Source organism: Mercenaria mercenaria, chromosome 16 (genome assembly GCF_021730395.1).
Source record: "Mercenaria mercenaria strain notata chromosome 16, MADL_Memer_1, whole genome shotgun sequence".
Taxonomy (NCBI): Eukaryota; Metazoa; Mollusca; class Bivalvia; order Venerida; family Veneridae; genus Mercenaria; species Mercenaria mercenaria.
The window spans coordinates 34,164,681-34,182,785 of record NC_069376.1 but is presented as its reverse complement, the minus strand read 5'-3'; the positions used below and the strand labels follow the sequence as shown (position 1 = coordinate 34,182,785).

At 34.9% G+C, this 18,105-nt stretch overlaps 1 protein-coding gene across 1 annotated transcript; it reads right to left on the bottom strand.

Annotated features, from left to right (window-relative positions):
- Positions 1-1,601: 1,601 nt before the first annotated feature.
- On the bottom strand, positions 1,602-10,652 carry LOC128549294 (extracellular serine/threonine protein kinase FAM20C-like). The gene is made up of 8 exons (XM_053525862.1): positions 10,225-10,652; positions 9,824-9,951; positions 8,937-9,015; positions 7,961-8,053; positions 6,553-6,840; positions 5,068-5,195; positions 4,709-4,790; positions 1,602-1,884 (listed from the first exon to the last, which is right to left on the bottom strand). The coding sequence occupies exons 1-8, from the start codon at positions 10,650-10,652 to the stop codon at positions 1,602-1,604; spliced, it is 1,509 nt and encodes a 502-aa protein (XP_053381837.1).
- Between the last annotated feature and the right edge of the window lie 7,453 nt (positions 10,653-18,105).

Sequence of the window (18,105 nt, the reverse complement as noted above, 5' to 3'; positions counted from 1 at the left end):
GGCAGAGGAGGCTTTATTGCTCTCCCTTTGCATTACTGACGCAGATGTATCTTTGAGTTTATTTACTTTTAGCACTTTGGTAAAAAAAGTAAATAATCACTCAGTGCAACAAAAAATATTTTGCTTTGAACAAATGTATTTCAATTATGAACAGTTATTTTATTTCGTCAAGGACAGATACTGATAATGTTGGTACTGCATTCGCTTATAAAAGTTATATTATTTTAACCTTTAGCCTATTGGCGGTAAATGGTTTTGTCTTAGCGACCAGTGCAGACCAAGTTCAGCCTGCAGGCTCATCATGATCGGTATGCACTGTTCGTTATTCAGTCAGTAATCAGTGAAAAAAATATCTACAAGAAGATCCATAGGAACACCCCTTCAGATAAAAAATGGTATTGCCAAAACTGAATGATGGACCAGTCCATATCAGAAATTTAGCAGGCTAAGGGTTTATCATGGATGTTGATTGTTCTGTGCTACCTCTTCATATCTGTATATCATTACATTGCATAAACGTTGCAATGTGTCAATACAATAGCAAACCATTCCGAGAACGAGAAATCCAAATCAATGGTTTTGAAAAAAGTTGTAGATGTATAATTATCTTTATCAGTGGCTTTAATCATGGATAATGTATGCTATACTTTCAACGATTTATATCACTGATTTTTTTGTGTGCATCTATTCCCACTTTAAGTAAGGCAGTATATGATTTCATGAATTATTTTGTATTCAGACATAAATAAACATTAATAATAAACTATTTCGTACCTACATTTGCATCTGTCTGTTTTTGCAACGTCTTTAACTGACTAAAACGTAATACCAACATTTGCAGACACGAGCTAAACAGAATCATTTAAAAATGTAACCATACTGATCAACAAAGTTGCTGATAATAAATTTAAATAAAAATCAAATTTCAGCAAATACATACAGTTTCAATCTGACGCAAAGGGCGTCGTTCTGACGTCCGTTCATATATAAGCGAGATACCGGAGCGATCTTACAAAAATAACCAAACAAAACCCCAAAAAAACAAAACAAACAAACCCACCCCCACCCCCCCCCCCAAAAAAACGGGACTTTTTAAGACCGAGCATATTACGCGAGATAAGATGGTTGCAATACAAAAGACTCATACTTGATATACTGGTATACACATTGAATTGGTCGCCGCAACATCTTGACATCCACAAACAAATCATGAATTCTTTTTGTTAGAGGTAGAGTTACACCCTTACTTTTTGCAAAAAAAAAACAAACAAAACAACAACAACAATTTATTCAAAGAAAAAAGCAGTATAATGTAAAGAATTTATTATGAAATCATAAAATAGAACCAAAATACAAGAAATGGGTTAAATAGCATTGATATGGACTTCTTTTCAATGATAAATTGCCTTGTCATCCTTAATAAGTCATTAAATATGGCAGTATTTCTATTTTACATATTAAGTGAAAACACATTGTTGCATTGCTCGTCTACAATTAGACCTATCCTTAGGTGTAACTTACCGTTATGTATCTAAATATACAGACACTTACAGAATATTTTATAGATAGAAAGTCAAACTTAAATACTTATATAAATATTTTCAGAATCTGTCAGACACCACTACTTCATTCACTAGGTGCTTTTGTATACACTCAGCAACTGCCTGTAACATTTTCAACAGCCGCCTGTCTAAAGCATTCAAGTGTGGTTTAATTAACACTGGCGCTATAGGATCCGACTCTAAAGCTTTTTCCATTAGAACACTAAGTCTTCCAGTACCAACGTATAATTTAACGTATTTCAGCAATGTCGACTTCCGTATCAAACAACATTGACGTAAAGGCGCTAAAATGGACATGGCGTCATACGTCTGTCGCCCGAATCTGTAAGTCAAAAGAGAAAACTATTATTTGTCGAAATCCGAAACCGTGGTTTAATGAGGATATCCGCCACTTAAAACAAATTCTGCGCAAATCCGAACGTTTGTGGAGGAGGTACCAAAATCCACAGGACTATGAAATTTTCAAGACTGCTCTTAATAAATATCACCATGAACTGAAACTAGAAAAACAGAGAACTCTTAGCCAAAAAGTGCTCGAATACAAAGGTGATTCCAAAAAACTTTACAAATTTGTGACAGATCTCACCGGCGGCAAGTCGGAGAATCCAATGCCTGTTGTTGAAATGAAAATACGCTAGCTGACAAATTTGCTGACTTTTTCATGGAAAAGATTCAGAAAATACGGGACAGCTTAAAAGATTTTGAAAACTATAAACCATCAATGAGAAATGTGCCGGAATTTGGAAAATTTGATGAACTTAGTGAGGATGAAGTTAGAAAACTCATTAACCAGTTACAAACAAAGTCGTGTGAAATTGATGTTATTCCAACAAAAGTGTTGAAGTCATATTTAAACGAGCTCCTCCCAATTATAACTAGACTAGTGAATCTTTCATTGACTCAAGGAGTCTTCCCAGTGCAGTGGAAACAGGCAATAGTTAGACCTCTGTTAAAGAAAGCTGGTCTCGAACTTATATTCTCAAACTATAGGCCAGTGAGCAACTTATCATTCTTGTCCAAATTGATAGAGAAAGCAGCACTGTATTTACTTAATAAACATGTAAATGAACATAATCTCCTTCCAAAAAATCAGTCCGCATACAGGCAACATCATTCGTGCGAATCGGCTTTATTGAGACTTATCAATGACATCTTGGACGCTATGGAACATCAAGAAGTGACTGCATTGATAGCATTAGACCTTAGTGCAGCTTTTGATACGGTAGATCACGATATTCTTTTGGACGTTTTGAAATGTCAGTATGGTGTCTCTGGTGTTGCATTGGACTGGTTGAACTCATATCTGAGGCCACGGAGCTGCCGCGTGAGTGTGAATCAAACAGTGTCATCAGCACGTGAGCTTACGTGTAGTGTCCCCCAGGAAGCTGTTTAGGGCCGTGGCTCTATCTCACGTACGCAGGAACGATTTTTGACATTGTTCCCCCGTCCATTTCCGTCTTTGGCTTTGCCGACGACCACACCGCAAGCACACGTTTAAGCCCGAACCATCCATCGAGGCTAAATCCATTGGTGAACTAGAGGAGTTTGCTACAGATTCAAATGAGTGGATGAACAGTAACAAACTAAAAATGAATTCCTCAAAAACTGAACATATTGCCTTTGGAAGTGCCCCTCAGTTGAATAAGTTAAACATTCACGAGATAGATATTTGTGGTGATAAAATCAAGAGACAGAGTAACATCAGATATTTGGGGGCCTATTTGGACGAAACTTTAACTTTCAAAGAGCATATAAAAATAAAGTGTAGAACGGCAATGTTGAATTTTTTCCGAATCAAAAACATTCGCAAATATTTGACTCAGGATGCAACTGAAACCTTAGTGCTATCGCTGGTTATTTCGCATTTAGACTACTGTAATGTTATTTTATACGGTATTTCTGATTGTGACATCGCAAAACTGCAACGCATTCAAAATATGTGTGCGAAGTTAGTTCTAAATCGTAGAAGAAGAGACAGTTCTAAGCAGGCACTCTACGATTTGCACTGGCTGCCGATCAAAGCCAGAATAAACTTTAAAATCTTGACGTACATGTTCAATTGCCATGTTGGAAATGCGCCTGCATATTTGATTGAACTCTTAACACCGAAAATCCCCCAGCGCTCCCTCAGATCCTCGGAGTCATTAGTTGACTGTTACATCGTCCCTTTCAACAAGCGAAAAACTTTTAGTGATAGAAGCTTTAGTACTATAGGGCCAAAGTTGTGTAACAATTTGCCGTTGAACATCAGACAAAGTTCTTAAATTGACTGCTTTAGGAAAAGGTTGAAAACGCATTTCTTCAGAGACTACTTTGCATTATTCTAAGTTTTGACTGAGTTTTAAACAATGATGCTGGTGACAGTGATAGAAATTTAATGTTTGTCTGTGATAATTGTATGTTAGTAATATTTTAAAATATAGTATTATCATTGACTTTAAATTAATAATTGCTATTTTGATTCGTTTTAATTAATCTTATTTAAAATATTTTATATTTAATATTTTATTTCAACTTGTATTGTAAAACGCCATTGAATATGTTTTAAATGTAGAAATAGGCGTTTAAGCAAATAAACCAGTTTCAGTTTCAGTTTCAGTAAGTGAACAAAGTCAATATTACGAATCCTCTTAATTCAGATTATTGTGCACAGATTCAGGGATGAATGCGAAAGAGATGTCAAAATATATAGATAAAGAAACATTTAGACTTCTTTTGCATTCATCATTCGAAATATGTTTTCGTTAACAAACATATACAAGTTCCTTTTGCCAGATTATTCCTTATTTCTGTTCAATATTCGATGTAAAAATGAAAATTCCATTTGCTGTCTTTTTCGTTCATATACAAGGATTTTCTTGACTTTAGTAGACAAACGTACACTTAACAGATTCAATAATCCTTTACTGTGCCTGTATCAAAAATAAGGATGGGTAAATATTGCCAACTATTAATGGTTGAGACGATCAATGTACACACCAACCATAATAAAACAGAAGAAGCTGAAACTCCCCAGATAGGAATTATATTCAAAACTTTAGGTTACAATACAACAATGCCCCTTTGTAGAGCTTTAAGTGCCTTCAACAACAACTCGCACTGATGTGGCATTTGAATTTAGTTTAAGCAAAAGCACTGTTACATACCCACATCCATTGTCGTACAGAATTGGAAATGTGTAGTGGCCAAAATCTTTGAACGTCGTAAAACCATGTCTGTCCTGGTTACCTAAAATATAATTTTATTTAGAAATACATGATATGCAATGTCAGTTTTTTTTTTTCAAAATCGTTCAGATGAAATCACTAGTATTACAAAACTGATCAAACTTGTTTTATGTAAGAACCTTTTATTTGCCTGAATATCTCTATACCTTTTGTGACTTTTTTTCAACGGTTATCCCAAGAATAATTTAAGGGGATATTGAATATAAAATACGAGTTGAATTTCAATGCGGTGCCTGCGTTTGGTCTGTCCGTATTTGTTAAAATATATAATCTAGTACCTGATAAAAAGTCAAATGTATGTGCATCTATAATATCCAAAAAAAGTTTGCCATTGTTGTATGGTGATTCGTTTCGTATAGAATCACATAGATCGTCATGTGTCTCCCAATATGCCTTGTGGTGTGCGCTGCAAGAGGAAACATCACTTAAACAAAAATGCTTTGTAAATGTGGTTTTAAATTGATACAAGTACAGCTGGGCTTTGCTTTTTAATATAACTACTGAACTTTTCAGAAAGCAGACTTTGCCTGCCACTTCGAAGCACTGTTGTATAAAGTGTTTTTGTTATGATGCAAAAGAGAAACTTAGTAAGTACATAGAAAAAAATCTGTGTTCTTGTATTTCAGGTAACATAAATGATGATATTTCCATTGCAATTCAATTTTGCTAAAAGGTATTTACTCAACATTTACAGTCCGTTGACACGTTAAAGAGGGGTAAGGGATGATCTTAAGACTTAGCGCATGCGCATGTGTTTACATGAATACTGAGCAAATTGGCCAATGATTTACAAAGTTGAAGGGTCATTCAATAGATTTAACAAATTGATATAGATGAATGTACATTTGCATTCTTCAAAAAAATAGTTAAACGATATTTACAATTCAAATTTCCAGTTGTTTGATGAGTGCATACTTTCTTTTTACTAGTTATTGGTTGAAATTGTAGTGTGATAATAACAGAATATTTATGAAACTATATTTGTTTCTTAACTTCTGCTAGCATCAAACTAGGTTTTAAAATATGACGTTCAAAGATTTGGAGTTTCTATGACTAGGGGCAATGTTAATAAACCAGTAAGATATGTGTCCCTTTAAAGTACAGCTGCAGTACAAATATGTAATGTGTGTGTGCTTTATTCACTTTGCACGTAAGTTTACAAAGCTTTTATCAGTTTTTGTTCCTGAATTGATTTATTGATGAAAAAGGTCAAACCTGTATGAACGCTTCCATGGTTGATTCTAAGACAATCTTTTAGCAATGTTCTTGACGGCAGGTAGCTCTGTACAGACATTTCAATCATATCGGGATGTCCGCAGAACGGATGCGCACTATCGCAGTAGTAATGGCATTTATCATAGAAACATAAATTTCCGGCTGAAATGTAAAGAGTACAATACTTATGCAGTCAATTTATTCAAAATATTAAAATTTGCTATCTTGGTATACAAATCCCGAAAAATTAAAACCAATGTACACCTTTAAGAAATACGAATATAAAATAACAGCAGTGGTTGAAATAGAGTAATGTATCTGTAAACACAAACACATGAAGAAGTTTTGGGACACCGTGTTGCAAAAATGGAAGTTAATTTTAGTATCCGCACTCACTGGTTATCTCCCTTACTAAATAAGAACAATCCATAAACAAAAAGTCTAGTGGTAGTTTTAGAGGTGACATTAACGTAAATACCTGGTGATTTATAAAGAGTATCCTTTACTGATTTTGGCATGATTGGATGTAGCTCAGACGTAATGTTTACCCGTCTTCCAATCGTTGGGGGTACTCGATAAAACCCAAGTGTTCTAAAACAAAACATAAATATATATCGGTTATAAATAGATTGGTCTCGTTCTGCTTATTCCTAGCATTCTGGACCGGTTCCTTCCTCTCCGCGTCATTTTGCTGGTTAGCTTGCTCTTGTCCAAACCTCTGAAGGACTGGGTTCCCCTGTTCAACATATTGAGCACCCGTGTTTCCAACAACACGACGATTTACCACCAGATCAAGTCTCGGAGTGGTTAGCTCTTCGTACCTAACACCATTTACCCTTCTGACAACATTCTTATTACAATCAGTTTATTGGCTTGCAGACGAGCACGACCACGTGGCATAATTGAAGAGTTATACCTTATATTGTTTGTTGAATGTAGCGAGATCGTGTGCAATCTTGACTGAGAAAATTACACTGGAAATACGTGCTTTTTAGCCAAACAACTCCGTTGAATTTATCCTCGACTTATTTAAATGAAAAGATCAAAAACCACAAGTACCTGGAGAAAATAACAAAAAGACCCGAGGTTAATCTGGTGCCTAGCAACGGGCAGTCATGAAGATATCATTGTCGATTATTTCTCTAATTTAAATGAAATGAGTTGTATTCAGAAAATAAGTTTTATATTTTTTTTGTTACACTGAGATATTGAAATAGCAAATAAATATGCAACTGCATGATACGACCTTGTTGAAATTGTGACAGATCATTAATAAACTTTTAAAATTAAGTTTATAGAGTTTCTATTCGGGTGAAAAAAAAACCCAACGAATTACCAAGTTCTATTTGCCAAGTGGTGTGAAAGGAAGATGGTTTTTAAACAGCTAGTTTATTACCATCTCTAATCTTGGCATAGAGAAAGTTTTGGAGCGATATATTCAAAGCTTCGGCTATCACATCTTTGGAAGTAGTCATGTGTCAGCGTCTTTTGATCTTCTAATCCTATTTGGCCTGTAATCATGTAGAGCGTTATATGTATGAATTTGACACCTCAATAATAATATCAGCTGCAGCTCATACTATCACTGAGGTGTCATATTCATATTATCCCGGACCTGAAGGAGCTACTTTTGCTACCCGAGATATAGGAATTCTGATCCATACGTATAAGGCTCTTTAACCTGTATTAGGGACATAGTAGAAGCGTACAAAAATGATGACGCAGATAAAGAGCTAAATGGAGGAAAATATGATAAATGAAATTACCAAGAAGAATAAGAAGCAAATTAATATATATATCTAAAAGGTCAAGGTCAATAAACAGCTGGTTGTGCCTAGTAATGGCACATCTAGCGTCATAATGGCCCTTGGGCAATTCTTTATGACACTTGGTTTGCAACTATGGCAAGTAGGCACAAGCAGCCGTTTATTAAACTCTTATTAATCAATAACGTACTTGTCAAGTTGAAACGCAGCTATTTTCGCTACATGCCTTTCTATCTCATCATTAATATCTATATTCTCATCAGAATCAACTTCTCTTGGGTATCTGAAATGATGAAACATGTTCGTTCCATAAATAACTTTGTATCATTTAACAAGATCTGTCACCTCTCTTGGGTATCTGAAATGACTAAACAGCCCATTACTAAAACACGGAACGGAACACTAGAAAATACGGAACAGAAATTAAAAAGACGGAACATATATTACGGAATAATTTTAAATGGAACAGAATAGAAATACGGAACAGTGTATCAAAATATGGAGCATAACCACTAAACATGCTCGGCCTATTAATAACATTGAATCATTTAACAAGATCTGCCACCTCTCTTGGGTATCTAAAATGACTAAACATGCCGGTCTATTAATAAAATTGAATCATTTAACAAGATCTGCCACCTCTCTTGGGTATCTGAAATGACTAAACATGCTCGGCCTATTAATAACAGTAGATAATTAAAAGGTAACTGTCACCTCTCTCTCTCCCCCTCTCTCTCTCTCTCTCTCTCTCTCTCTCTCTCTCTCTCTCTCTCTAGTGTATCTATAATGACGAAACAAAGTCGTTCCATTGAATGATTTTAACAAGATCTGTCACCTCTCTTGGGTGTTTGAAATGAGGTAACATGTTCGGCCGATTAATAACATTGAATCATTTAGCAAGATCTGTCAAATATAATAAAGCGTTAAATGATGTTGTTATTAATTGCTTCATTCACGGAAAATTATTAGAAATCTATAAAACAGTTAGATATAAGAAATACCAAATTTGTGTTTGATAAGAACAATAACATTCTTTAATGCCAAAGTACTCCTCATTGTGAAAAAAGGTCACCAAAATGATATATGTAAGCAAACTTTATGAAATACGTTTTATTCCGTCTTTCATAAAACTCATCATGAAAAAGGGTATGTATCAGTTTACTAACCTCATGAACTTAACAAGCGCTCTTCCCTCATTTTTAAATCTAACAATGAGTTTAAGCATAGTGCCGCCATCACTTTCCTCTGAAAACATGTGTTTAAGTAAATGTCATTTGATATAAACTACTTTAGGAAACTTCTCATCTAACAGAAACCTTTTTAAAATTAAGAAATAGTAAGTTCCCAAACGTGGTTTATCGTAGAATAACCCGTGTTTAGAATTCTTATGCGTAAGAATATATCACGAAGGCCGTAGCCTTGAGTGATATATTGTTTCGCATAAGAACGAAAAACTCGGGTTCACACTTGAGAACTTATTATTTCGATTCTAACACGACAAACTAGTATCAACAGTGATAGAAAAAATGGTAAGTACTTTTTACGACTCTGCTACGCACCTGGATCGGATGACGTCATTGCACGCGAGTGTTTATTGCAGAATAACCCGAGATAGATTTTACTCTACATGTATGTAAGTTATTTGCTGGTCGTGTTAAAATAAAGATTAAACATATTTTCTTTCGTTTATAATGTTTTTCTTCTCCTAAACGACTCAGTTTAGGTCAAATTATGCATATTCAGCTGTTATTGGTTGCAGAAAATCTATTTATCTCTAAGCATGGTTTTGAGCCATAGGGCTTGTACCTGGAAATCCTCGGCCTTCCCTACAGTTAAATGGAGGGGGAAACGTTTTCTTTTGTGCCAAAAAAATACCAATATGTAACGTAACATATCCTAAAATTGGTCACAATACCAGTCAAGATATGGCGCTACTGTTTAGTGAAGTTTTTATGGTTTGGTAGAAGTTCACGTCGACCAATTCAGCAAAATTAAGTATTGAGTATTACTTGAATTATTTGAAATTAATTCGTTGACTTTATTTACTTAGTACCTGCTTCTATCATTGGTAGTGTTGCCATGTCTATAAGCATTCCATACAAGTTTGGATCATCTGGGTCGTACAAAGAAAACTGACGAATATTTCTGTGAAATAACTTCCATGCTGGCATACCACTAGAACTGTGAATATATAAATGCAGAGTAATCTATATGCCATTTTCCTTTCTTAAAAGTCCTATGTCACGGCGCGATCTTAATATATACAGAAAAATACAATGAGATAAGGTAATGCTGTTATTAGTTGACATAACTGACCATAAACAAATAACTTTCACTCATATAAGATGGTGTTGCAAACTTTTCAACAAATATCAAAAGTATTAATACATTAAAATATATTGATATAAGAAACCATTGTCATTATATTACATTTGTTAGTTTTTAGATATATACCGTTTAATTTGAGCATATCCGGGTAGAGTCCTTGCTTTATGTTTGGCAGTAGCACCTAACCTTCTTGTTAGATCATGCAGACTGCTGTTCCAAAAATAACTGGGAAAGAACGAATTGTTGTTTGCCTTCTTTAACTTCTCAATCATTCTATCAACTGATTCATCTTTCATTACAACTATGACGTCCTTTGCAGATTTTACATCCTTATCTTCAGTGGATACTTGATCACCTTTTCCAGACGTTTTATATAGTTCTTTATCTGCGTCATCAAACTGTCTCAGATCCATTAAATTGTCATCCCCGCTGTATTTTTTGTGAAGTTTGGGTAATTTCTTTGAACTTGAATCACTATTTTTATCATAAACTCTTTCATTCAAAATAAATGTTGTTTCAGAACTTCCTCGATGAAAGAAAGGTAAATGAGACATATTTATCAAGGTGAATATCACAACCATTGGGAGTGCAACAAGGACAATTGTCTGTCCTGTCCTTTGTACCCACTTCATACATATCAGCTTTTCTTCTTTACTAAATACAAATGTATAGATAATCAATGCAGAAAAAATATGTTGTTTTGATGGATATAACGTCACGACACAATTATACATGTAGGTCATATGGCGATTTTGCCGCTTTTGATTGCGGAGGAAGATCCCAGGTACACTTCTTTGCATTATTTCACACATGCGCTGGTACCTGGGAAGAATCACTGACTTAACCTAAGCCAGTTGGATGACTTCCTCACATGACAGAATTCCACACTCCATGAAACGTTCCAAATCCACAGCGGTGAGAGACAATTGGTTAGAAGTCAGCTTCCTTAACATTTGGCCATAGCGGCCCCACATGGAAAAATGACCAGATGTTGCCACATTGAATGTGAAGAAAAATATTTTGTTTTTTGTTTGTTTTGGGTTTAACGCCGTTTTTCAACAGTATTTCAGTCATGTAACGGCGGGCAGTTAACCTAACCAGTGTTCCTGGATTCTGTACCAGTACAGACCTGTTCTCCGCAAGTAACTGCCAACTTCCCCACAGGTAGCAGAGGTGGAGGACTAATGATTTCAGACACAATGTCTTTTATCAAATAGTCGCGGAGAACATACGCCCAGCCCGAGGATCGAACTCACGACCCCGCGATCCGTAGACCGACGCTCTACCTACTGAGCTAAGCGGGCGGGGAAGAAAAATTATATCTTAATATGTTATAATATATGTATAATTACATATATTGCCGACTTATAGTTTGTGCCACTGACTGGCCCATCTTTCAACATTAATTTTGACAACTTAAGTTTTAACATTTAATAGTATGTTTTCTTACTGCATATAGACTACTGCAGTATCCAGTGAATGCTCGGGGCACAGGTAAACCTTTATTTTGATCAATATTCTTCTTTTTAGTTAATATGAGGAAAACATGTTTGCCAACTGTAGCAGATTGTATAAAAAATTTGAAGACTCGAATTAAGCTATGATAGATCTTAGCAACATGGTAAGTTACTAAACATTTGCTAGCATTTCCTTTTCTGTCTCTTAAGAAACAGTTAAGAAAAAAAAAAATGGAGTGATTCAAGATTTAAGGTCATGGTTTCAAATTTTCCTTTGATAACGTATTTTCCAATTTCGGAATTCCCCGGCTGGCTAGTTTGAGCTACATTAATTGCTGAAAAATACCAAACTAGTGTACTGAGATTACACAGTCGCACGGACATTGCTGACACTGTAACCTATGTCAAGCTTTATATTTTTTAAAGGGGAGTGTGCACAATATTGAACCACTAACGTTCCATACTCCAGCTGGAGGTGTTTTTTTTCCATAAGACACAATTCAACAAGTCGACAAGTGACTCATATCTTAACCGCTTATGAATACGATGCAGATGGCTAAGAGATTTTCGGTGGTCCAACACAGGTGTCCATCGATGCCTGAAATAATACCTGGAAGAGCAACCGGAGTCATCTTCAACTATTAAAAACATGAAAGGTCGCCTTTTGACCTACATTGTGTCAGTGTAACATTAAATTAAACATAAAAATGTGTATCAACAGCTCTGTCTCTTTTTATTTATTGAATAAAAAAACGATAAGAATGTACTGACTGTCCAGACAATATGTCATTCAAAATTCTGTAACATATACAAATATATGAATACGAACAATTATCATTCCAATCGGTAGATACACCTAATTGATTATTAGAAAGATGAGATGATAAGAACACAAGAATAACGTTAAGAATACTTCATACCGTATTCTTAAATAGCCTAATTTTCCTTAATTTAAATCAAAACTCCAAAAATTTAACTACATTGCTAGAAATCACCAGCAAATGATACAGTTATACTATTTTAATGTCCTAGGCAGGTATTACCAAAATGCCTTGTTTTAATTAAATAAGTATTCATTTGTGAACTTCAAAATTTCAATATTATTTAGTTACATACATCTAGGCATATGAACCATTACAATTTACACATTTCTCGCCTAAAAGGACCAGTTCATAAAACCTTAGATGAATGGTATTTCTAATCCATCAAAATCCACTCAAATTGAAAATTTAAGTTAAAAGCTGTAAATACTATGAGTTTCACCGTCAAACAAATAGGCATTCACAAAATTGTGCTTGTTTGTGCATTGGTTACTTTGATAAAGATGTACTTTCCATGTCTGGTATATGTCTTTACATGCGTATGGATACGAATTTAATACATGTCCCTTCATACATCTGTCAACAACTTTAAAATTAAGATAATGCTTTGATTGGCATTTTTTCACCTGTAAATATATCGTAGGAAAAAACCGTAGCTAGTAACAACGTTTAGGTTAAAAATTACGCTTATTACTTAAAAACAACTATCAAATGGTCGTTATATATTAATTAGTAGTTTAAACAATTTCCCAGAAAGTAACAAAACTATGTCATAGTTATAGTTGTTTGCATACTGTTTTAGAACTTAATTTCTTTTCTAAAAGCCAGTGCTACTTTTTCTAATTTTTTTCAAAAGGAAGTTCTAAAGTTTAATGAGATGCCTAAATCTAAAAAGAGTTACAACAACGATGAAATAATCCCTAAACTGGTAAAAAAAGGTAGTTTTTATTTCCTTACAATTTCTTCGGATTCACATAAGCTTTTGCTGCACCCGGACCCGCTGGCACTCAACATTCATGTTAAATATCTGTAAATATAGACCGCTTCTAAAATACACGAAATACAATGAAAGCCTGTCTGAGAGTAGCTTGATATTGTGTATTTAACAAACATTTAACATTTTTCACCTTTTTCATTCATGATGTACGTTGGTGTAATATATAATACTTTAGTATTTGCTTAAATAATCAGAAATATGTCCCAAATTGATTTTAAATCTTTGGCAAAACACATGTTGTCCCTATCATGTTTGCATAATCTAATTAAATGTCCTTTGTGTCGTTTTACATTTCATAGACTGATTCAACTGGGTAAATAAAAACGCATTCAAATAATGGAAAATTCACAGTTCATACATAACTGGAGTGAAACCTGTTCCACTAATATCAATACGCAGTTATACAGTATACAATGTCACATAATGTTCTCAAAGAATTGCATTGCCATTTTCTTTTCAATTAAATTAACTGTTAATTGTTAATATTCCCACAATTTATACAAGAAAAAATGGCAAAAGGCTATCAGATGAAACGTTCTTCAATAATATATGAAATATTTTTATATAAATCAATTTTGCCTTATCTACATTGACTTCTGTAGAATCAGACATTTTAGAGGAAGGATTCTAAATAATGCAAACTTTTAGACTCGCGAAAGTATATGATTTTTACAACACATACAAAAATTTCGCCACTCGTGTTACCGACGAATAATGCCGCTCGTGTTATCGACAAAACTAACTAAAAACCGTTTATATATAAATTCAATACAGAAAACTAGGCCAAAGTAAAACATTAATATATCAACCTGCATATACAGGAGACGTTTATGTGCATTCATGATTTTGTTAAATAATTAGATAGTAGCGCATTTGCGGCCATCATGGATCCAGACCAACCTGCGCTTCCGCGCAGTCTAGTCAGGATCCATGCTGTTCGCTTTCATAGCCTATTGCAATTAGAGAAACCGTTAGCGAACAGCATGGATCATGACCAGACTGCGTGGAAGCGTGTCTGGATCCATGCTAGTCACAAACCCGCTATGTTGGTTTTCTCATGGCGCGGCTTATTTACTCTGTGTATGCTGCAAAGTAGATGTATTTGTTTCTGTTATGCTACGTCGCAGAAACGATGATTGTGTTATAATTGATCTGGATAATTGAAATATATAAACAAAAGATCGATAAAATTTGAAAAACATATCATGTAGTAAAGCTGACATTGCTATCTTTTACGGATATTTCAAGGTTAACATGCATAGGGTATATTTTTACTCGCTGCCAACAGGATGTTTGCAGTTCTACGATCTTCTAAGGGGACATCTGTGGCTGAGTGGTAAAGGCCGCTGACTTAGGGTCACTTGCTCATCATCGCTGTTAGTTCGGAACCTTGATTTGGGTGTAGAACTTTTCATGTAAGGAAGTCATCCAACAGACTTACAAAGGTTCATAATTCTGCACAGGTGCACTCCCATGCTTGAAAATGCCCTGAGGGTCATGCTGAGTCTTCCTCCACCATCAAAAGCGAGAAAAGACGTCCTAAACTGCGTTGATACTACTCAACAAAAGTAAGACCAAAGGTGAAAAGAGTATTTTGTTGGTTAATCAAAAGGTACACCTATAGGCCTAGAGCTGGAGGTGAAACCCTCCCCCAGGGACTTTTGTAGACCCCATTATTTTTTAAGCCCCCTGTCTGTAGATCAAATTTCTGAATTCTGCCATCTGGCAAGCGGGTTCTCTATGAATTACAACATGTTATTTACGTTACATTAACAAGTAGTATTTAATAAATGATAAAACTGGAATGTGGTTATTTACGTGGTTAATAGAACCAAAATCATTAGCAAATGAGTTCAGTGGTATTCAGAATATGCTGTTGTCAATGTTCCCGCATAGTTTTGTTCTCTTAATTGATTATTTTATTTTGTAATTTACGTTACCATTTGTTTTATAAAATACAAATATCAATTATTTCAATAGGTTTAATTGTCAAATAATATTAGATATGTATAAGACATAGAATTTTCATATACATATCATTTAAGAATTTATCGTTCAACACTTTTAAGAACAACTACGTTAACATTATTATATACTTTACTAAACTTCACGATATAATCTTTTAGCAATAGATTGTTTATGTAATCCTTATAATGATGTTTAGACTTAGATAATGCAAGTATCTTATCATGTTCGAACTACTTGATATAAAAATGCATGTAGCACAGCACTGGCATTGTAACCTACGTTACGATACGTTACTGAAAATATGTTTTCGTAACTGAAAAATACATGCTTACAACTGCTTATCTGCTTAACCAAATCAATCCACATAAATCAGAATTGACAAATAATTAAGTTGTGGCATTGATCATTATACTTGTAATAAGAAATTTAGTGTTTACTCCTATTAACTCTTTTTTTAATCATTTTAATGAATGAAGTGGACGTACTCCGTATTTGTTCCTTCTTGTCCTCTACGTCATACGTATGTTTTAAGGGATGCAACTTGTGCAGCAATTAATCATAGATTATGCCTCCAGCTTCATAGAACATTAGATTTAAATTATACATTACTAAATATATCAATGAATTCTTCTGTTTTATCTTCCCCTGTTTAAGACATTATTGAACAGTTGCAAACACCTTCCTTCATTATATCCTCAGTCTTACCCCTTTTTTATGCTGGAAGCATATACTCGCTTCGCTCGTCCGTCCCGCAATTCTTGTCCAGAGTATTTTTTAGCAGCCACTAGTTGGAATAAAACATCACTGTTAAAAGGAGATGCGCATATTATCTTCGTGTTCTAATCAAATGGTCTTGACAGCGTTATTGCCCTTTGATTATTCAACAGTAGTATACTATAGTTCAGGCTTGTCCGGAGTATTTCTCAGCAACCACTAGTTGAAATTTAGCCATACTTCTAAGTGAACTTCACTATTAAAAAGGAATGCGAATATTATCTTCGTGTTCCGGTCAGATGATTTTTCACCCAGTTATTGCCCTTTGATTATTCAACAATATTACAGTTCCTTTCCGAAGAATATCTTAGCAATCACTGGTTGGAGTTTAGTTAAACTTCATCGGAAGCTTCACAATCAAGAGGAAATGCGCATATTATCTTCGTGTTCCGGTCAGATGATTTTTCACCTAGTTATTGCCCTTTGATTATTCAACAATAGTAAACAATAGTACAGTTCCTTTCAGAGGAATATCTTAGCAATCTTTGGTTGGAATTTAGTGAAACTTCAAAGGAAGCTGCACAATCAAGAGGAAATGCGCATATTATCTTCGTGTTCCGTTCGGATGATTTTGCATGCAGTTATTGTCCTTTGATTATTCAAAATAGCATATTATAAGACAATTCTTTTCCGGAGGATTCCTCAGTAACCACTGGCTGGAATTTAGCCATACATCATAGGAAGCTTTACAATCAAAATGAGATGCGGATTTTACCTTCGTGTTTCGGTCGGATGATTTTTACTGACTTATTGCTCTTTGATTATTCAACATTAGTATACTTTAGTACCATTTCTTGTACAGAGGGGGCCTCCGTGGCCGAGTAGTTAAGGTCGCTGACTTTAAATCACTTGCCCCTCATCAATGTGAGTTCGTGCCTCAGTCGGGGCGTTGAATGTTTCATGTGCAGACTGCACGGATGTCTTGGATTCCACTGGTCGCAAAAGCCAAAGTAACTTGTCGCCAGCAGGCTTAAGGTTAACTATAGCATCTCCATAGTCAAGAGTATTTCACAGCAACCACAATCTGGAATTCAGCAAAAAATCATAGGATGCTTCACTCTCAAGTGGAGATGGGCATATTTTCTTCATTACCTGTTGGATTGATTTGTCAATGAGATATTCCCCTTTGATAATTCGACATTCGTAAAGTATGTGTGCCGAGTCAGTAAATTTTACCGATATTTACTTGTTTACGGTTCTCTGTGTTTTATTTCTTCTGTTGTTTATGTCTTATGATGCAAGGTAGATGTCGCTTACTTAAAATATTTCTTGTAACACACTTTCCTTTCTCTACCACTGCAATTGAGTTAAGGGGCTAATGCCATTTTAATCTACATACCATCAAGCTTCATTAGGTTATCCTATAACTGTGTCAGTGCGACGTTAACACCCCTCCCCCCACCCCCCTCCACTCCCCGCAAAAAGTTATTAACCTAGAAAACTAACATTTCAAACAGTAAATATTCCAACGACAATCTTTCACTTATATATTGTATCTATTGATATTATTTCAAATGTTGAAAATCCTCATCATATGTATTTCAGTTTGCAAATGACATTGACCCCCATTTAAGTGTACATGACCAAATACACAAAATAAATGAACAAAAGGACTAAACGAATACATACAATGTAGAATGATATCGCGAGACAATGCTCTGGGAATGTTAGCGGGATAAACGCCACTGGTAAAATAACGGTTAGTTCCTCACACACCTTCAATCTTTTTTCCAAACATTATTTCAAAACTACAGAACACTGTAAGTATAAATAGTACCGCTAGTTGAACCCATACATGCACAATGGTAACAAAGGGCGTACTATGCAAACCACTAAAATATTAATGTAAATAATTACAAAAAGAAAACCTAACAGACAAATCTGCATATCGCAATGTCTCTGCAGAAAGCAATGTACATGTAAAAGGATAATCACCATTAAGGGCCCAGTTGAAACAGTTTAAAGACACGTATCCAAGTCGACGCCATCT